Raw genomic sequence first — 22,112 nt, forward strand, 5'->3', positions numbered from 1 at the left:
CAGCTCACCTATCAGAGAAGAATTCTTCCATGGCTTTACGAGCCTGGCTGCTTTCCAGTTGCTTTTCCAAATATTGGAGACATTCCTCCAAGATGGATTCATCCAGTCCACTGTGGATAAAAAAGAAAAATTAACTACCAAAAAGGAGGTCTGTTTCAATGTCTTCCTAATACCGATTTTTAAAAGCCTAAAGTTTGTTTATGACTAAACCCTGAGGGTAATATTCAATTTTGTCTCATCAAAATTTAGCATAAAAGCCTAGCACACAATTAAGTACGCAATAAATATTTAATAAATTAAAATAAAACAAAAAATTCCTAAAATCTGAGATAACTGATGTAGTCGATAGCTTAGAGTCCAAAGGACCATTGATGTTATGGAAGGAGGTGGGGAAGGAGGGAAGAAAGGAAGGAATGAAGGAAGAGGGGTGAAATGGGGGGAGGTGGGGTGGGGGAGAGCTCATGATAAAAAACAAAAACCCTAGTCTCAACAACATAAAGTAAGGAAATCCCAATACTTAGAATGGGGGGAAGGGGGATGGGGGAGAGCCCAGGATAAAAAAAAACCCTGGTCTCAACAACATAAAGTAAGGAAATCCCAATACTTAGACCCTTTAGTTATATAGTTCTCAGTAGGGTAAAACTATAACTTACTCATCTGTTCTTTATGACTCGCCCACATCAACATGGCCTAAACTATCAAAGCCAAACAATGCTATGAAACTACCTAATTCCACTGACCACCCATCTCAGAAGCCTGGTCACAAAAATATTAGAAATGTTATCAGTTTCTTTGTATACTTCATCACATCTAGTACAGCACTTGATAAGCATCTGTTGAAATATTTCAAGTTTTCAAATCTGAGCATTTAAGCCTTCCATTTTCTTCATGTTTATTCTTAAGAATTAACCACAAAAGAGGATTCCAAATAACTTTCATGCCCATGCCGACAACACAAAGTGCACACAAGTATAGAAATTTCTGTTTAAAAGCACAATAAAAAGCTAATAATTAATGGCATAAAGGAGCCTGTATTGGTACATTTCACTGAGAGTAGCAGGTCACAGGAACCTGACTGATCTCCTCAATCAGGCTCACCTATTGGGATCCGCATGATTGGCCAGAATGTTGTAACAACCAGTGATCAGCTTTTCATACACACGAGCCAAGAACTCGTCCGACTCCGCGGGGCCCAGGATGCGCTCCAGGGAGTTGCTACTGATCTCAGCGACACTCTCAGTGCTCGACTCCAACAGGAGGGGAAGCAGGGTCCGGATTACCTGTGGCGGGTTCATCTCATCGGACCAACTTCAACAAAGAAAACGGAGCCAAGTTAGTGAGTACACTTCTCCAAAATGCTGCAAGGGGGGACGGCAAAATAGGGCAATTCAGTCATTACTAAGGGGAAGGACTCTTAGTACAGTCTTTTTGCCCTTGATAATTGTTTTTTACAGAGATGCCATATCATTTTTGTCATTGTTATATCAGAAGCAAAACTTATTTCCATATGAAAAATTCACTTATTAAAACAATAAGATGTTATTTTTTGATATTTAGAAAAGAAAATTAACTAAAACCTAATCTAGTAACCCATCCCAGATACTTTTCTAGAACTGTCAGGAATCTGGCTTACTTTTAAGGCAATGTGATATAGGACTTTACCCGTGACCTATGTACAGGAAGACAAAATAGTCCCTCCATGGCCATTCCTAATCCCCAATGGCTGTGTGTGCCTCCCACAATGATCTGGAGAAACATCTGATTTCAAATATATCACTATCACCTTAAAGTTTAAACCCGAAGCACCTCCAAATCACAGTATGATCTAAAGCCAGCATGCCTTTTCTGAAAGACTCTCCCCTATACAGAGAGGGGAGGAGGTACTCTGCTGCCCTTCAGAACCAAGTTAAAAATCATTCTAGGTGAAAGCTCAGATTCTAACCCACCAGGCTTTCAGCTACAGAAACATGCATAAGGCATTATTATGTAGACTTTTTTTAAAAAACACCCGTGCCTTTTTTTAGCTATGACAGAATACAGGCATAGAGAGCACTTCAGGCTACATAGTAAATACTCACACAATAAGATCCCCAGTCAACCTGACCAGAGAGAGGAGGGTGTGCTTCAGGGAAGCAGCCAAGGGCAGGCTTTGGCCACAAAGAGTTCCCAGATGAGCAGCCTGCACAGCACTGATGTAACTCTCTGAAGGGATGGTGTCATTGGCAAAGGCATTTCGCTGAATGGAGACAAAACAGACACGAATGGACAGGCCATATACCTAGCCAGGATAAAATTCTCATATGGAAAAAAAGAAACCAAGCTGACATAAACTAAGGCCCTGTTGAGGTTTACAGACAATGGCTCTCTTCAGTGTACACTATGCATCCTGGGAAGGAAAGCTGGTCGAGTGGAGGGAGCAGGTACAAACTTTAGTTAATACAAAATTAATTTAATATTTTAAAAGTTAAAATTTAGTTAATAAAAAGCTAAAATGCCCAATATCACTTTCCAAATAATTAGAATATACTGCAGTTGGCCCTGATGAACTTGGAGGTTAGGGGCACCGATCTCCCATGCATTCCAAAATCTGCATATAACTACAGTCAGTCCTCCTCATACACCAGGATTGATCCTTGAACAATGTCAAATTGAACTGTACAGGCCAACTGAAAAATCCACCTATAAGTGGACCCACACATTTCAAGCCAGTTGTTCAAGGGTCAACTGTATATTAACAACATGAAAACTGTTGTCTTGAATACCTGAGAAGGATCTAGATTTTGCAATGCATCTGGATCTCCATTACAAATATCTTAATTATTCTTGTACTATAGGCTTTAGGTAATGTAAACTGAAGCCACAATTACAAAGCAGGGATAATAAGATTATAATAGTTGGCTTTTCCAAAGAACTGTAATAATCTGTTAAGAGGTAATCTGAGTAGAGAATACACCAAGTTCAAGTAAACTGACAGAAGAGTAAACAGTCTTCTAAAAGCCTAGAGAACCTAAAAGCTACCCCATAAAATTATAACAAGAGTAGCATGGTTTTGACATAAGCTAAAAAGGAAAGGAAACAATTAACATTTACTGAGAATTCATGCTAGATCATGTGCAAGGCAATTTACATTTAATATTCTTAATTTCACATCTGTATTTAACAGATGAAGCAGCTGAGGCTCAGAGTAACAGAGTACCTGTCCTGTAACACAAGAACACACACTTCTTAGCAAAAGACCACATGGGTCCCATATGGATAATTCAAGGCTTTGATTAGTGATTTAGCCACAGCAAATACTATTGGAGCATACTAAGATCCCCTGGTAGCTACTTTTAGCCTAAAGAATAAGAACAGAACACAGGCGAGCTAGTGCTTCCTGGAAAAACAGACACTCACCCAGGATCCGATGTTGGGAAATTCATTGGTGCTGATGTTGTTCCAGGACTCACACACACTCTGCACTGATGATGGCAAATTCTGAACCAGTGTTGGACCTGGTGGCCACAAAAAGGACAAGGAATCATCACTAGAGAAAAAGAATAGGGCACAGCATCTTAAAAGCCAGGCCCAAAGGCAGAAAAGAACCATGACAGCTCAAGCTGTCAAAATAATTCCTAAGATAGCTTTCAGTTATTCTCAACCTTCCTAATGTCGCGACCCTTTAATACAGTTCCTCATGTTGTGGTGACCCCCAACCGTAAAATTATTTTCGTTGCTACTTCATAACTGTAATTTTGCTACTGTTATGAATCGTATTGTAAATATCTGATATGCAAGATGTATTTTCATTGTTCGCGACCCATAGGTTGAGAACCGCTGGCTTAGATGGATAGTTCAATAGCGATATTATGTCCAAGAACTATCTAACTGCTTAATCTCAATTGTAAGGTTTTTATTTCCCACCATATTCACTTTCTAATCGTGTAAGTAAAGCAGAAAACTGGAAACAAGATGCAAAGTAAAGGTAGGTCATTAAAAGTTAGAATAAAATCACTATTAAACTTCTGCTACACCTTCTACAAATAAGTGTTGCTTTGATCCCTTTTACCCTTAAGATAAATCTTAAGGGTAGAAATCATAAAGAACAGCATTCAAGGAAGTAGTAAAGTTTAATTTCTAAAGTGAGAATATTTGAACATCCAAAGCATTTAAAGTTTGAAATTCAGGAAAATACAAATGGCTGGAAGTTGTTGTTTTTTAAATATATTTTTATTGATTTCAGAGAGAAAGGGAAAGGAAGAGACAGAAACATCAATCATGAGAGGGAATCATTGATTGTCTGCCTTCTACACGCCCCCACTGGGGACCGAGCCCGCAACCCAGGCATGTGCCCTTGACCAGAATCGAACCCAGGACCTCTGAGAGTCTGCAGGCCGACGCTCTATCCACTGAGCCAAAGCGGCCAGGGACAAATGGCTGGAAATTTTAAAGGGTAACTACTGTACTTAACTCCAGTTCTTTTGATTCCCCATCCTAAATTTCTACCAGATCATTCCTAAGTCAGGGAAGGTTTTCCCAAGCCTGAAACAATAGTCTGCTCGTCTTTCTAATTTCTATAACTGAAAAAAAGAACAAAGATCTGTGCTCACAAAATAGCCTGATGCTTTAGAACCAACTTATCTTGGTTTGGATTCCAGCTCTACCCCTTGCAAAGCTACAGGATTAGGGGCAAATAACTTCTCTAAGCCTCAGTTTCCTTATGAGTAGAAGGGGATGATACCAACACTTACAGGGTTACTGTGAAGATCTAAACCAATAAACCTGTCAGTGCTTGATGCACAGAAAGGTTCCAATAAATGGAAAATGCCAGTAGACAGGTGGAGAGGGAAGGAAGTGGCAGTACTGGTTGTAATAACAGTATTATGCAAAAGCACATTCACTTACCCAGAGTGTTTGCCTTGCACCTACTAGAGCCAATAGCCAGAACAGCAGCAAAGCCGTGCAATTTCTCCTGGGAAGGTTTCTCAGTGGATCCTTCTTCATTAAAGTTCTGTAGCAAATAGGCTCTGAAGAGAAAATGGGGGATATGTAAAAGCCGAAGGAATCTACTCCCATTGTAGTTAGGAGAAACTAACTCTGGACAACCTGTACCCGTTTCCTAGTCTGTTAAATATAGTGGACAGCTCTTGCCCCTTTCTGCTCTCATAAGAATTCCAATGGGTAACTTTCCCAAAGAATATCCCATCCTCTCAAATGTTCCCAAAGCACAATTCCAGTATAAATGAGTTCAGGAAATAGTGAATACTATTTCAACCCCTCTCCCCCTGGCCTTGGAAGATTGGCAATATATAAAGTCTCTGAGAAGTTTTAAAAACTGTTAAATATTATTTACCCAGCACTTCCCAAACTCACTTGCCCAGGAACATCTAGTAACAGTTCCATTTTGAAATTATTGGCCTAATGGGCCAGATTAAAGACCATAAGTTCTCAGAAGGCAGAGCCCTAGCTCTGCTACTGCTATACACCAGCACCTAGAAAGCCACTTGGCACATAGCAAGCTCTCATATTTATTATTTATGAGAAAGTATTGGCCTAATGGGCCAGATTAAGTTCTCAGAAGGAAGAGCCCTAGCTCTGCTACTGCTATACACCAGCACCTAGAAAGCCACTTGGCACATAGCAAGCTCTCATATTTATTATTTATGTTGACTTCATATTTATTTGTTCAAAAATTTGCCTCAAGCAACAGTTGTCTCTCTACTGGAAGGCATTCACATTAAAAGACATTAGTTAAGTTTTACAAAGACCCAAGTCCCTTTTAACATAAAAGCCCGATAGAATAGGAGCTGAATAATGAAATCCTAGAGGGACCAGAAAAAGGGAATAAGCTTAAAGCCCCTGTGTGCCCAGTGAGCACGCTACAAGAGTGGTCACTCCTCAGCTCTGGTTTGTTACTGATCCGTGGCAAGTCAGGCCCAGTTCTGCCAGCTCTTTCAACGTAAAAGGCCAGAAATTTTGATTTGTGAATAAACTCCCAATTTTTATACACTGAAAATGAATTCCAAAATATTTAGACATCATGAAGAACAAACAAATCTACATGGCATGTGATCTGCCATGCTTATTAGAAAGGGTTGGATTTTAATATACTCTAACTCATTAAAAATTTGTTTCTCTAACTACATACCATAAAATTTAAAGAGCATTTAAAGAGCTTCATCTTAGTACATAATGGAAGAAATGACCATGCTTGGAAAAATTACATTATCTTTCTTTGTATCTTACAAGTAAAATGCCAGAAAACATTTAAAGATTTATAAGAATTAAACTTTCTCTTGATTCTTACTGAACTATTCAAAAATTCCCTCATCAGACACCCCTTCATATTAGAGAAGAAAGAAAAGAAAAAAAATCTAAGTTGATAAAAACAAAACCAACAAAATTCTGAATCATTGAGGATCTTAAGAGTGAATAGTACTTAGAACTACAAAGTTCAATTTTAGGAATTTTCAGGCTCCTGAAGAAAGTACTAGTAAACCACCCAAGGATCTAAAGTTAACTCTCCCTTTCTGCCACCTCCGGGCAGGCAGCCCATCACACCTAGTGAATGACGCATAGGTATCAATGAGCTGTAGTGTAGCCGGGAGTAGATTCTTGGTGATTTCAGATGACTTATGAGGATCAGTCTCAGCAGCCATCTTGGAAAAGTGCTCATCCAAGGAGACCTGGACCTTTGAGATAGCAGCATCAAGGGTGTAGATGGACTGCAGACTAGGAATTTCATGGAGCTGCAAGATGGTGGTACAGTCGATGCTACAGAATGATGAGATCTTTAAAAATAACAAGATATTAATTAGTTGTGGCAAAGGGCTGTGTGGCAAAAGCCAAATTCAGTCACGATGAATCCAAAATACACATACCTGTCGAGCAAAGTATTCCTCTACAATTTCAACGTCGTACTTCACGGAACTGCACTTAGTGGAAGCCAGTTCTAGGAGAGAACCAGCATGTTCAGCCTTCATTCCCTGTTTGATAAGGTGATCCTATTTGGACAGCAAGAAAAAAGTGTTCAGGAGATCAGTATAGACAGAGTCTGAAGTTTTCATTACCTTTACATTTAAAAGTTCCCAACAGCACAGAGAACACCGGCTTTGAATATTATTTCTTAGCAGCAAGCTCTACATTCCACTGTGGTACCTTTATCCAGTTGACATAGGAGCTGATCCGCAGGCGAGAAGACCACCGCAGAGTGTGTAAGATGTCACATTCACTCATCTCAGGTGAGTTCATGGCCAGCTGGTTCATGTAGGTCTTTGATGGTGGTAAAATTCCTAGGATCCTCCACAGTATCAAAAAGTAATATTGAAGGGCACAGGCCTCCTGGAAGAAGCAAAAAGAGCAGTCAATAAGGTAGTAGCACTGCCTCAAGGTCTCCCTAATGGTAAGAACTGCTCCAAACACAACTCTCAAAGCAGAATAGTCCTGATTTTCAATTGAGATTTGGCTCTCAAGTTTTTCTAGAGAATGTATCTAATAATAAAGCAGAAAACGTGAAAGCACATACAAATAATTTGCACCTTATTCTGCACACTTCACAGGCCAAAAAAGCTGCTCTGAGACAACTTGGGCTCTCCAAACAATTTAGCAAGTAACTAAAAGAAAGCAGGACATTCTCCTTGGCAGGCCCACAATCAGCTGGCCTTTTCTGTGGCCTGATTGCTGTTAAGGCTGAGAGAGAGAGAGAGAGAGAGAGAGAGAGACCCCTTGCTGTGACCACAGAAAAAGTTCAAGTGTGAGGCTTTCGGTATCACCCATTAAGCACTCACAGGATATGTAATACTTAGGTTGCCGTTAACTCTCAAAGTCACAATTTTCCCAATGCTAACAAATGACAAAATTATCTCTAAGATGAATAATGACATAGAAATACTGAAGGAAATTTCTGGTAGAGCTGCTACCAATTATCAAACAAAGGCCAAACTTCATAACTAGCCGAGGCTTCCATGGTCTTACCAGCGCTGTAACATTCTTGTTTTCCTTTCTCCTGACCGTGTCAAGCTGGGAACCAGCTGCAAGCAGGGACGTCAGGGCAGTGTAAAGCTCATCATAACTGACAAGCTTGGAGAAGAGAACATCACATGCCTAATACCAAGAAAGACAATCATTTATTATTTTTGGAAATATTTTTTGCCTACTACTTACACTATCGTTTAACCTCATGATTGACAAAAGTGTTCATCTAATTCTGATTAATAATTTATTACAGAAAGATTCCCACTCAGGGCCCTCATATAAGCTATTGTCAGCACACAGTGCAGGCTTTAGAATAAGGCAACTATGTTTATCCATTAAAATATTGGCATGTGAAAATGCTAAAAGTCTTCAGGAATCACGTGTCAGAGGTGTCAACCACCAAGAAGGACATCCCCTATAGCAAAACTGGAGCCCAGCCAATAAACCTCAAAATAGCATTGTCCTTTTAGAATAAGCTCAAACCTTAACACAGACCAAATTCCCTCATTACATACAGTCATTCCCTTTCCCCCTGACAGACTGCTTTTGGTGGAAACCATCTGACCCGCATGTACAATGGGGTTTTAAAATTCCTGGTACCACAGAATCGAGTCGGTTCAAATCATCCTCTGAGGCTTCTGGGGACAGGACACAGTAGAATCTGGGCTGTGGCACAGCATCTGAAAAATAATGTGCTTATTAAAAAAAGTATTTTATTCTCAACTCTGTTTAATAAGCATAAAATGTAAAAACCAAGAAACACTTTGGAACATGGTTTCCCAACCGTGGCACTACTGACATTTTGGGCCAAATAACTCCGCTATGGGAGGCTGTTCTGCAGACTGTAGAATGTTTGCCACCATCCTGGCTTCTATCCACTGAATACCAGGAGCGCCTCCCAGTTGTGACAACTAAATATGTCTGCAGATACTGCCCAATATCTCCTTTGGCGGTGGGGGCACAATCACCCCCAGATAAGAACTACTACTTACGAGTTAACTAACATGCTCTATTACCAAGCTCATCAACAAAATTGTATCATTAGACTGACTACCTTAAAGTTAAATACTATTTCCCCAATACCAAAGGGACTAATAAGAGATCCAAATGATAGTAAATTCATACGAACACTTGAACATTTCCACAGAATACTCTAAACATCTCACAATCCTCATGATAAGAGCAAACTCATACTAAAAAATGCACACAAGAAGCACCTCATCAAAAGAATGGGCAACTAGGAATACCACACAGAATGTCATGACTCCCATTATTTTCTGAATATTGACCCAAAAGGAATTTAGCCTGTGAGTTAGAACCACATCCAAAGAGAAATTAAATTTAATCAATCTAGAGTGGCAGACAAAAGGACTCTAATTCTTGTGTCTCAATGTGTGTTTTTTTGTTGTTTTAAAATAAATGCTGGAGATGTGAGCATCTATTTCTGAAAATGTTTTGAATCTATAGGTATTTGTCACCCAAGGCAGTAGACAAACTAATGAGCAAAGATCCTCAAGGAGTCTCCTGCCCATGAGAACCAATAACTCAGTTTCTTATTGACAGTCTTTTGTCTGACCTGATGAAAAATGCTTGGACCAGTTTTCTTCTACTTCTTTGAAACCATGATAGAGGGGTGTGGTCATCCGGCGGCTGTTGCTGTCTTGGGATCCACTTGCCCAACCAAAAGGAGGACTGAGCAGGTTATGCTGCACCTTTTAAAACAAATACTCAAAGTAAGAAGAATGCACAGTTGCCATCTGCTTCTCACTCCAGGCATGATGTACACCGATGCATCAAAGTTTAAGGAATTCATAACTAAAATAAAATCTTCACATTTTCCAGTGACTTCTTTTGGGGAGCATCTTTTTGCTGCAGTAAAATGAAACATTTTAAGAAATGCTGAGTATAATAATCCTTAACTGGCCCTTCCATCCTCATTTTGGATTCCTTCAGAAGAATTCACCGAACCATAAAATTTACTCCTTGACCATTATTCAACCACTAACAGATATTCACTAAGGGCTGATGCTCAGGGTACTGTGCTTGCTAGACAAAGCAAGGTTAAGTCAAAGAAGGACACCTGTGAACAGAGCCTATAATCCACTTTTAACAAACACATCAAATAAAGTCAGCTACATTTATTGCTTCTGGCTAAACATAAAGTGTGAGTGCACAAACACAAGTCCCAGTGGCTACTCAAATGCCTACCACAATGAACACCTTAAACCTAAACTGAGCAGGTCATTTTGGCTTATATCATGTAACTCAAGAAGAAAACACTCTCAATAACAGCTAGTAAAGCAAAAAGAGTATGTCCATCATACCTGCTCAAACAGATACATAGGGGCCTTGGAGTACTGGTGAAGCAGATAATCGAAGATCAAAAGAAGGCGAGCCAGAATGAGAGGCACAGAGCGCATCTGGGCCTCCATGTTGGCACTCAGCTCCTGGATGATCTGCACAAAAAGGACCAATATGGCCCGCCGGCCTTTCTCAGTGAAGTTGTGGAAAATGAGAAGGAGCAGCTGCAGGTGTTCTACGTTCAAGTCTTCTGTCTCACTGGGCACCACCCCTTGCAAGGCATTCTGCTTCATTGTCAACAAAAACCTACCAGAGAAAAGGAGAATATGTCCATTGGGAAAAAATTAGAACATCCCCAAAGTGTTATAATGTTAAGTGCTGGAAGTTAAACCCAGGCATTAAGATAGCAAATTGAGGAAGACAAAAAGCCACATGTAAAGAAAAAACTAAATCTTGGCTACAAAAAAGCCAGATGGATCCACAAGAACCCTTCAGCAATGTCTAGGGAGGCCACAGGAGTATTAACACCAGCCCAGCCATTTGTGACAATGGCAAGAACTGCCAACTCCCAAAAGGTGGTGATTTTTTTTTTTAATTAACAAATCTGGTCAGGTAAAAACAATTATTACTTTTCCCTATACTTTGATTCTAGAGTTTAATTTTTTTTATAGTACAGGTTAAATCAATGCATAATAATAATCTAAAATAACTCAAACCCCTGCTATTCAGAACTTGTTGGAAGAGCTTTTATGCAAAAAAGGAATAAATGTAGCCAACTGTTTCTGCTGCCTTTGGCTATCAGAATAGAGATTTGTGTTTTAATAAGGGCTTCCCCCTCACATTCCCCCCACTACCTCCTGGCCTTTTTGCAAGATTCCACCAGGAAAAATGTAGGGTCTTTGGCATTTGAGGGGTTTATGATTTCTTCAATCCAACATTAGAATTATTTGATCGTAAAAAGAAGAAAAGCAAAGCCTTTTAGGAAAATAAACTGCTTTGAAGACTCCCAACCACGTAAACAAAAATGCAAATATAGGTCCATCTAAAGAGGATTTAGATAATTAATCTGAGCTTCCCCCAAGTAAAAAAATTCTTTAAAAGTTGTCCAAAAAAGACTGAGAGTCACTCTCAGTGGTTTCATGATGAAAGCAATATAACCACAGACAGAGTTGGCTTCCCTGTTCCCTCTCAAAAAACCAGGTCAGGATAAAACTGGTTACGTTCATGATTTAGGTTCTATCTCATAATTGCAACCAAATCCCTTCCTGGCTGAAGGAATTCTGTTTCTACACCATAGTTTATGTACTTCCATCTTTTAAACAGCACATCTTCCCCCAACCCTCTCCCTTAGAAACACACTCTTCCACCTTCACCACTTTCAACACTATCATCAGAGAACCACCTCAGAGGTACAGATTCACTACAAAGAAAAAGTAAATAACCTTCTCCACAGGGCTCCTCTGGCATTTTCTTACCTGTCCCAAACTTTAAGGCATTCAGGGACATCAGGGTCACCTTGAGCAGCGGCTTTATGTTGCCAGATGAGCAGGAGGCGTGACAGTACAGAGAGGCTTTGAGGGTGGATGTACAAGGGCCACGGGCCCTCAGAAAAAGGAGCAACTCCCAGCTGCTGCAATAGTGTGTTCTGACATGAAAGACATACAAGAGACCATTAGAAAAAGGACAGCAAACGAGGCCAAAAGGCTACTCATGCTCTCTAATGTTACTTTTTAACACCGAAAGGAGTAATTTAAATAAAAGAGGATGCAAAAATTCAGACTTAGAAGTAGTTTTGAAAAAGATCATTTCATTCAACAAATGACAAAAATATAAAGGAAAAAATTACTAACCTAACCCCATTAACAAGTATCATTAATTAGTGTCAGAAATGAGGTCCTGAAAAAGGAGAAATGCATTGAGACGGCAGAATCAGGGAAATATTCTAAATGGATAGAACATGAAAAGTCTGTACTTTCCAAAGATAACTTGAACTGAAATAGCTAACATTTTTTTCTTTCATAATCAGTTACATGCTACAAATAACACTCAAAAGGGGAAGATACAACACGTTGTAGGTCTAACAACTTACATTAACAGTATTAGCAGGGAAACTTGCCTGGAAGATGTCAAGGCATCTAGAATTAATCAGAGCTGTCTGCCTCCAGTTGAGGCATGTCTTTCAAATGAGCTTTACGTTCAGCTCAGTTATCTAAGCTGCAACTTATCTTCTCAAACACACACAAACTGAGCAGGATGCAATGGAAAAGCAGACAAAAGCCTGCTTTCTCACTTGGCTTCAGAAAACACAAATCATGGTTACCTCAGGACACAGGATAAACTTCTAAGTCTGCCACATTAAATTATATTCTTATAAAACATTCTAGAGGAGCTCATTCCTTGGAAATAATTATTCAAAACATTAAAGATATCACAAGTAGTTCACGCGTACTAGGCAGTTACCGTAGGCTAAACGCTCTACATACACTATCACACTAAATGCTCAGAGCTGTAACGTTGGGTAGGTATGTGCTCCATTTTATTGATGAGGGAAACAGCTCGGAGTGGTTTCAACCAAAGCCACAAGATTACCAAGTAACAAAGCCAAGTTTACTTCTAAAACCTACATTCTTAATCGCTATGCTCAACAGACATATGAATGACTTCTCAATCCCTGACTCGAGGTAATGATTCAAAAAAAATAAACATGTCTCAGCTATATAAAAAATAGACACTGTAGCACTATTATAATAAAAAACCAGGAAAAATATCTAAATGTTTAATATGCAGCCACACGGTGGCAAGGTAAACATAAAAAACATATATATAAAATTTGAAAAGGCAAAAATCAAGATGTATCAATGTTCTAATTACAACTGTAAAACAATGCCAACTATATGGATGGGGACTAGAAGAAGACATGTACAAATTAAAATCATGAATTTGGTGAAAGGATTATGATTAATATACATATATTCCTTTAATTTTATACAATACTAGAGGCCCAGTGCATGAAATTCGTGCACAGGGGTGGGGCGGGGGGGGGGACCCCTCAGTCCAGCCTGCAACCTCTCCAATCCGAGCCCCCTCGGGGGATGTCTGACTGCCGGCCCAATCCCGGGGATCAGGCCTAAACTGGCAGTCGGACATCCCTCTCACAATCCTGGACCGCTGGCTCCTAATCGCTCACCTGCCTGCCTACCTGGTTGCCCCTAACTGCCCCCTCCACCACCAGCCTGATCGCCCCTCACTGCCTCTGCGTGCCGGCCTGGTCACCCCTAACTGCCCCCTGCTGCTGGCCAGGTCGCCCCCAACTGCCCCCTCCCTGCCAGCCTGGTCGCCCCCAACTGCCTCCCTCTGCCGGCCTGGTAGCCCCTAACTGGTTGCCCTTCACAGCACCTTAGGTAACGTGGCTTTGTACATTACTCCAAAGAAACAATATCTGAGGTAGGGAACTCAATAGAAGATTGTTAGATTGCACTGACCACCCTGCACTTTCTTCCATCATAGCTATGAAATTCGGGGGGGAAATTTAAAGTCCAATGTTTGGAGATCAAATTAAAAGGGAAGTTTAAGGATTTCTTCAGTAGCTATGGGCAATTTGATTGCATGTCAACACAAGGTCTGTAATTATTTTTAAAATGCTAAGAGGACATGATCATTATTGGAATCTTAAGAACTATTCTCTAGAGAAAAATGTTTCTTCCCCATTATTTGGACAAGTTTAGGCAAGAGAAGACCAAGTCTATGAACTCTGAAACTTCCCTATATAAACTCAGATCTGGACAAGGAACTGGTAACTTTGGAAGATACCCTGACCCTATACAATCTGAGAAGTACTGCTGGCCATCTACTAACTGAAGCATTTCCTTCCCTTCATCTTAGATAGGTCAACAACTTTTCTACTCAATGTATATCCTCTTTCCTGCCCCTCCAAAAAATAAATGTTTTCATGTAACAGTAGATAAGTATAAATAGCTTTTATAATTATTTTTTTCAACGAAAGAAAAATTTTAAGAATTTCTTAAATATGTTGGGATTATGAGAATCAATTTTAACCTCTTGAAATAGCTTCCTGGATTTTGTTCCTTTTTGGGACAAGTTCAAATCCTTGACTTGTGTCTTGATTCTGAGAATCTACTGAATGAATCTTAAGAGTAACAAAAGACTTTTCAAAATAGTAGGGCAAGTTATTGGAGATCTACCAAATTTCACTGGGCGAAAGCAGTGTTGCAGTAACTAGGAATCAGTATTTTAAACAAAATCCTCAGGGATCCTTATGCACAATAAGATTGAGAACCACTGTGACCATGTTAAGAAAGTTTTGAAAATATGACATTGCCAAGTGTTGGGAGAGAATGTGAATCCACATGCCTCTGACACATTGCTGGTGGGAGTAAAACTTGGTACAGCTACTTAGAAGTGTTGTTTGGCATTATCTGCTTAAAGCCACACAAACTCCATAACCTATCAACTCCTAGTTATAGTCCCAAGAGAACAGGGAGATGTACAAGAAAGACCATAGCAACACCTGGAATTTCAATTAAACCTGACACAACCCAAAGGTCTGTCAGTGGGAGTAGATGGGAAATAAACTGGTATAGTCACAAAGACAGTGGAATATTATATAGCAGTCAAAACAAGAACTGCAAAAGTATAGATGGATCTTGGCAGTTTATTACTAAATAATATTAAGTGAAAAAAGCCTAAAAAGATTCCATAGATCACGATGTCATTTGCTATAAAAACTAAAAACAATAATTTTAACATTTAAGAACTATAAATGCAAAAATAAATACATATATGAAACTAATGAAATGAGAAATTTCAGATTTAGAATTCAGGACATCAGGTACTTCAGTAGGGAGAGAAAATTTTAAGATTTAGAAGTCCACGATCAAGAACATAGACTTCATTTTGGTGGTGGGTTTGCAAGCAGGAGTGTATATGAGAGCATCTATCTCCTGTCATCTGATTCCTTTAAAACACACCTTTTAATTTGTATTTCTGAAGATTACTAATGATGAACATTTCCTGTTTGTTGGCCATTTATATTTTTTAAATAAACTGCCCTCTTGTTTATTTTGTCCACTTTTCTACTAGGACAGTCATTGGGAATTATGTAGTTATTCCTGAGTGACATTTTCTTTTCCCTAAAATGATCCTAATTGAGGCAGAGGGACATACTAGAATCCTTCTCAGAAACTCGTTCCAGTGTGGGGATTCCATGACAAACTGCATTCCTCAGCAATAGAACAACTGCAGCCTGCCGAGAACTGACGGAGAGCTCTTGGCCTGACCAGTCATAGTGCACACAAACCTGCAGGTTAGGTGACTGGAGGTCAGAAGTCACCAGAGAGTGGTTGAAGTGATAGAGAGCAGCAGCGAACTCTTCATCTGATGAACCTTGGAGACAAATGGGAAAACCAATTTATTCAAGCAGCTACTTGATGCATCACACCACCCTGCCGACAGCCAAACTCCCCTAGAAAAAGATATCCTGTCTACTGACCCTTGAGTCCATCTTTGTCCACCTCCTTAATGATACTGGCCAGGGTGGCCATATGGTGTTCTGAAAGAGATACACTCAGATAGTTTCGGATAAAATTGTTCCGAGAGTTCAGCATGGAAGAGGTGATGAAGTTCAAAATGTTGGAAGCCAGACCTAAGAACTAAAAAGAACAACAAAAACAAAAAGCTCATATCAGGTTCTGAAGCCCAGAGCCCCTACAAATCCTGAATACAAAGAGAAGTAAAATATGCCCATGGGCCTCATGCTTATAATAAACAATGAATTTAAAAAGTCAGATTTTAAATTCCTACATCAGGACTAAGTTTAATTATGATAGTCCTTCCCATGTAATCCTACCAATTACACAAAACAGTACGCCAGTTTAGTATAACAGACTTCACAAAATATTGTATGAAGACAGGGATTTTCCAAATAGACTGACTTACTTCTTTCTCTGCTACAATCTATATTTGTCCAGTTCTAGGGTATTATTGATATACTAGAGGCCCGGTGCACAAAAATTTGTGCACTGGTGGGGGGCGGGTATCTCCAGCCCAACCTGTGCCCTCGCACAGTCTGGGACCCCTCGGAAGATAACCACCTGCTGGCTTAGGCCCGCTCCCCGGGTGGCAGATGGCAGGCCCGATCCCACGGTGCCTGCCCCGCCTCCCCGGGTTGCACACGGGAGGCCTGGATGGCAGCGGGGCGCCCCACCTGCAGTATGCAAATTTAACGGCCATCTCTGTTGGGTTAATTTGCATACTCTTCTGATTGGCTAATGGGTGTAGCGAAGGTATGGTTAATTAGCATCTTTGTCTTTTGTTAGTGTAGATTCAATTCTGAGGCCTATATTATCATTATAGAATTCTTAGCTCTTTTCCTGCTCTATTAAAATTAAATTGAATTATTGTATAAATGCTTTATTCCAGATCCTTGACTAGACTAAGCTGTATGAGAGCAAAGATTGTATCTGACTTGTTTGCTGATACAGCTTCAGAATAGGGGCTGACGCAGAGTACATCATCTATAAATACTGGTTGGAAAAAGTGTTAGCAAGAACTTACTATGTACCAGACCTATGCTAAGAGGTCTTCACAACACCCTTAAAGGCAGGTACAATCACTCCCATATGATAAAACCAAAACTGAGGCAAGGAGAAGTTCAGATTCTTGCCCAAACTCACAGAGGCAGTAAGAGACATATAATTGAAAAATCACTTCTGTCTAACTCTAAGACCATGATACTAACCCTCAATCACAGAAACACCACCAAGAGTATAAGTTATTCCATCAAGCATAATTGATACATTTAAGTCCTAAGATAAAATACCTTTAAATATTACAATTACCCATCCTACAAAATGTTTTAGTTAAATTATCTGCTTTTCATGCCCTTTCTCCCATTTTTCCTTCCCCTAAATCTCAGAAATCCACTCTTACCAACTCAGGATCTTTGCGACTGGCCAAAATGTTGCCCTTCTCACCAGGGGCCTGTTTACTGGGGCTTTTAACTCTTGGAGAGCTCTCCAGAGGAGGGGGTGGAGGAGGAGGTGGAGGTGCCACTTTCTCTTTACTGGGGGAGATGGTCTCTTCAAACCACTGCCCCAAAATAGGCTCACTGTCATCATCTGAACAGAGAAAAAAAACACCCAACAAACATAATACATTTTTTTAATTTAAAATGCTAGTATATCATATAGATACTTCGTAAAAAAAAGTACCTAAGTCAAAAGGAACACAAGGATATCTTGATTGTGGCGGTAGTTACACAACTGCATAAATTTGTCAAAACTCATCTGTTTTTACACCTGAAACTAATATAATACTGTACATCAACTGTAATTGAAAATTTTAAAACATCTAAACATATACAAAAAATGGGAGCACTTTATGTAAATTATACCTCAATAAAACTGATTTTTTTCCCCTTTATTACCGATTTTTTTTTAAAGGAGCCCAACAGAGGAAGAACACCAATCTCACTTTATTTTACTGGCCACAAAGCAAATATTTTCCAGAGCAAATTTTTACTTGCCTATAGTTGTAAACCCCAAGATAAGATTCGTACCTTTCGCAATACTGTACATTGGTCCCTCAGGCCTGATTATAAAGAATCCGAGATACTAATCTTTTTCAACCTTTCTCCAAACTGAGGCAGGAGGTAATGCTAGTTTTGTCCTGTAGTTCACGGCAACAGTCTCTCCCAAAGCTTCCCCAAGCCACACATCTATGGCAACAGCCAAACCAAGCACCTCACAACCTTTTCGGTTCCGGTGGGAAAGCTCAGAGCAGAGTTCACAAAATGGGTTAACATGAAAAGAAATATGAACTGCAATGTATTTTGATTTTTGGAGGAAAAGGAATGAAAAGCAATCTGGGCTTTACTTATAGCAGTTTCTATCATTCGGTTTTCAACAGCTCAACTTACTCTTAAATAACATGTCACTATTGAGTACACATAAAATCAAGATCCAGGCTAGGCAGCTGAAAGAAAATGGTAAATAGGAAACTAGAGGAACCACTGGGAAACTTCCCGCTGCACTCTGTAGCTCAGGGGTCCTCAAACTTCTTAAACAGGGGGCCAGTTCACTGTCCCTCAGACCGTTGGAGGGCCGGACTATAGTTTAAAAAAAAAACTATGAACAAATTCCTATGCACACTGCACATATCTTATTTTGAAGTAAAAAAACAAAATGGGAACAAATACAATATTTGTATTTGCATGTGGCCCGCGGGCCGTAGTTTGAGGACCCCTGCAGTGTAGCTGATCTCCTGGAAGACAGAAAAGAGAGACTCTACCTTGGCTGCTGTCCTCCTCTGTGCTGCTGAAATCATCCTCGTAGTAGGTGTTTGAGTCAGTAGAGGCACTGGCATCGCTGCTCATGGAGCCCTTCCTCTGACGCTGCAGGACACATGCCTAGGCAAACAGTGAGGTTTGTGTAACTGACAACCACAAAATTGGAGCCACCCTACTTCATCCCATCACCACTTGGAAAGTCTTTTCTGTGTCTTACTCTTCTTTCTAGATCCAAGGAGTAGCTCTCCTAATAGCTCCCTTCATGACTCTCTGCCTTACCCTACAAAAGCACTCCAAAACCAGAAATACAGACAAGAATTAAAAACGGAGTGTTTCCACAGTGTACTGTATGTTTTTCCTTCAGCGTGCCAATTGTCACAAATCACCAAGTAGCCAAATGTGTCACAACGCTAACAGCCAATAGCTGATTCAAATGTTTAGAATAATTTAAGAGTTTCTCTAATCTTTAAAACTATTACCACAAATTTGGCGTTTATAAAGGTCACAGTAAGAGTGTAGTCTGAGGAGGTTATGCTATATAAGATCTTCCAATTATCAATGGCATGACCCACCCACCTTTCTGTAGGAAGTTGAGAGTAATGTCAACAGCAAGTTCGTCAGTGGAACAGAGTCAATCAGCCGTTGAATTCTCTGTATGGAGGTGCTCTGAGCCATGATGCTTAGGACTGCAGGGGGACCATCTGTCTCCCAGCCCTGAAGGTAAACATCAGAAGATAATTAATGTTATGAATCATCAGGAACTAACAACCTGATCTGCTAGCTCCCACTAGCTTACCCAGTAGATCCAGCCATTGATATACTGATTCCCTGAGTACAATCCGCTCACCTTGTGCAGAGCCTCCACTTGCAGGTCTTGAAAGAGGGATGTTAACAGCTTGACAGCATGGTTTGCCAAAATTACCGAGAGCACCCCAAATCCCTGATGCCTACACGAAGCAAAGGGAAAACACAAATCTTAAGATAACTCACAATAAATTACAACCATAAAAACAGTGGATCTTGTCATTTTGGTGTCCTAGACCCCTTTCAGAATCTATGGACCTTTCCCCAGGGGAGAAAACAGTACACACACACACACACACACACACACAATCTGCATGTAATTTCAGAAGTGCACAGTCTCCCTGGAGGCCATCCACAGACGGCCTAAGGATCCACAGGCTTCAGGTTAAGAATTCCAGGACTTGCCAAACCGGTTTGGCTCAGTGAATAGAGCCTCGGCCTGCGGACTGAGGGGTCCCGGGTTTCGATTCGGTCAGGGGCATGTACCTTGGCTGCGGGCACATCCCCAGTGGGGAGTGTGCAGGAGGCAGCTGGTCGATGTTTCTCTCTCATCAATGTTTCTTTTTTTTTTTTTTGAGAGAGAGAGAGAAACATTAATTTTTAGTGTTCCACTTATATTCATGCTCTGAGTGTGGACCAAACCTGCAACCTTGGCATATCAGGATGACACTGTAATGAAGAATTCCAGGACTGGAAGAAACTTCCAAGCCCATGGAATTTTATTGATTTTTTTTTTTTTGAGAGAGAGAGAAACATTAATTTTTAGTGTTCCACTTATATTCATGCTCTGAGTGTGGACCAAACCTGCAACCTTGGCATATCAGGATGACACTGTAATGAACTGAGCTACCCAGCCACTGAGTCATGTGAAGATGCTGACATTTAAATGGTGTTTGAACTTTCTAAAAGTCATTCTTTTGAGAAGAAAGCGTTAAAAAGTACCAACTTCTATAAAACTTTTCTTTATGTCTGAGTGACATGACAAAGTTTGCATATCCAATTTACAATGAGCTCATGTAAATCAATAAGTAAAAAAGGACAAACACCAAAGAGGAAAAACTGAGGCAAAGGACATAGGCAGTTTACAAAAGAAACAAAGATGAGCAATAAACCACAATCACACTAGTAACCAAAGATATACAAATAAGAGCAATATAAGAACATCTTTCACTTCTGTTAGCAAACATGAGGCCTAACGATAACCACGTCACAGCGGACCTGGGAGAATGAGCATATGCACACAGTCGGTGGAAATGCCGACAAGAGAAACTTGGCAAAACATTGCAAATGTTTAAATAAGTGCGCCCTTTCTCCTAACAATTACCCTTCTAGGGATTTACTCCAAGGGGATCATTAAACAAGTTCACAAAGATTTGTGTTTTAGAAGTTTTAATAGAGTATTGTTTATCAAAATAAGCTTGAAACAACTTCAGTGTTAATAAGATAATTAACTATGGTGTATTTATATTGTGGAATACTGTCAGCCATTAAAAACTTACATAGTTTGTTCACTGAAAAGATGTCAACAATATTTCATAACAGTGATCCTAATCTTGTAAAACATATATATGTGTACAGAAAAATGTCTGATGTCTGCTAGAATGTTTACCAATTTGGGTGATTTTTCCCCCCTTTCTTATGGTTTATAGCTTATAAAATGTACACGTACTCTTTTTAAATCTCACGAAACAACAGCTATTTTAAAAATGTAACTGCTACTTTAAGAATATAGGTGTGTGTGTTTTTGGCATTTCCCTTTACAATACCAAGAGTGAAGATAGACTCACAATATAGTTGTATTGATTTCAGAGAGTGAGGGAGCGGGAGAAAGAGATAGAAACATCAATGATAAAAATCATCGATCAGCTGCCTCCTGCACTCCCCCTCAGTCCCCTGCCAGGATTGAGCCAGCAACCTGAGCATGTTCCATGACAAGGAATCAAACCTTGACCTCCTGGTTCATAGATCAACACTCAAACACTGACCCACACTGGCTGGGTTCATGCCAAAAAATTTTGATGTCATATCTTCACACTCAACATTCAAGCCATCAGCAAATCCCATCAGCTATACCTTCAAAACATATCCCAATATGACCTCTTCTCTGCCTTTACCATCACCAGCCTACTCCAAGTCCCCTTCCTTTCTCATTTGGAGTAATGCATGAGCTTCCTAACTGTTCTGCCTCCTTCTTGTCTAATGACCCTACAGTCTATTTTCCACACAGAAGCTGTATTATCAAGTCACTAATAAATCAGATCATATCACTCTGTAGGTGTCAAAAACCTCTTACACCTACAGAGTACACTGGGCCCTAGGTGACTTGGCCCCTAGTTACCTCTCTGACCTAATTCTCTACTAATCTCCCTCCTCAATTTCTCCACTCTAGCCATACTGAACTTGAGCCTTAAAATTGCCAACGCATACTTTTACCTCAAAATCTGTACAATTCTATCCCAAATATTTGCAACACTCACTGTGTCACTTCACTTATGTTCTCTACAACTCACCTTTAGTGCTCTTTCCTGACTGTTCTAACTAAAGTAACAGCCCATCACTCTATCACCTCGCTCTGGCTTATTTTCTTCACAACATCTACACTAATAAAAGAGAAACATGCAAATTGGTGTCACTCCGCTACCCTTCCCATTGGCTAATCAGCATATCCTTATGCAAATTAACTGTCAGCCAAGATGGCGGCCGGCAGCCATGCACTGAAGCGAACAGGGAGGCTTGCTTGCTCCAGTGA

At 40.0% G+C, this 22,112-nt stretch overlaps 1 protein-coding gene across 1 annotated transcript in view; it reads right to left on the reverse strand.

The window, feature by feature from the left end:
- Positions 1–4: 4 nt before the first annotated feature.
- The window catches only part of LOC106724205 (E3 ubiquitin-protein ligase UBR4-like), a 34,157-nt gene continuing 12,049 nt past the window's right edge, over positions 5–22,112 (reverse strand). Inside the window, exons 12-30 of the mRNA XM_014530641.1 lie at positions 19,407–19,506; positions 19,136–19,273; positions 18,562–18,679; positions 17,203–17,390; positions 15,764–15,923; positions 15,572–15,657; positions 11,730–11,899; positions 10,278–10,560; positions 9,530–9,665; positions 8,554–8,633; positions 7,954–8,082; positions 7,138–7,320; positions 6,861–6,983; positions 6,541–6,770; positions 4,885–5,006; positions 3,397–3,494; positions 2,079–2,236; positions 1,099–1,308; positions 5–110 (exon numbers count right to left, since the gene is read on the reverse strand). Of these exons, the coding sequence (XP_014386127.1) occupies positions 5–110; positions 1,099–1,308; positions 2,079–2,236; positions 3,397–3,494; positions 4,885–5,006; positions 6,541–6,770; positions 6,861–6,983; positions 7,138–7,320; positions 7,954–8,082; positions 8,554–8,633; positions 9,530–9,665; positions 10,278–10,560; positions 11,730–11,899; positions 15,572–15,657; positions 15,764–15,923; positions 17,203–17,390; positions 18,562–18,679; positions 19,136–19,273; positions 19,407–19,506 (2,818 nt within the window). The remainder of the gene's footprint in view (positions 111–1,098; positions 1,309–2,078; positions 2,237–3,396; positions 3,495–4,884; positions 5,007–6,540; positions 6,771–6,860; positions 6,984–7,137; positions 7,321–7,953; positions 8,083–8,553; positions 8,634–9,529; positions 9,666–10,277; positions 10,561–11,729; positions 11,900–15,571; positions 15,658–15,763; positions 15,924–17,202; positions 17,391–18,561; positions 18,680–19,135; positions 19,274–19,406; positions 19,507–22,112) is intronic.

The sequence above is a fragment of the Myotis brandtii genome, unplaced genomic scaffold (assembly GCF_000412655.1).
Source record: "Myotis brandtii unplaced genomic scaffold, ASM41265v1 scaffold754, whole genome shotgun sequence".
Lineage (NCBI taxonomy): Eukaryota > Metazoa > Chordata > Mammalia > Chiroptera > Vespertilionidae > Myotis > Myotis brandtii.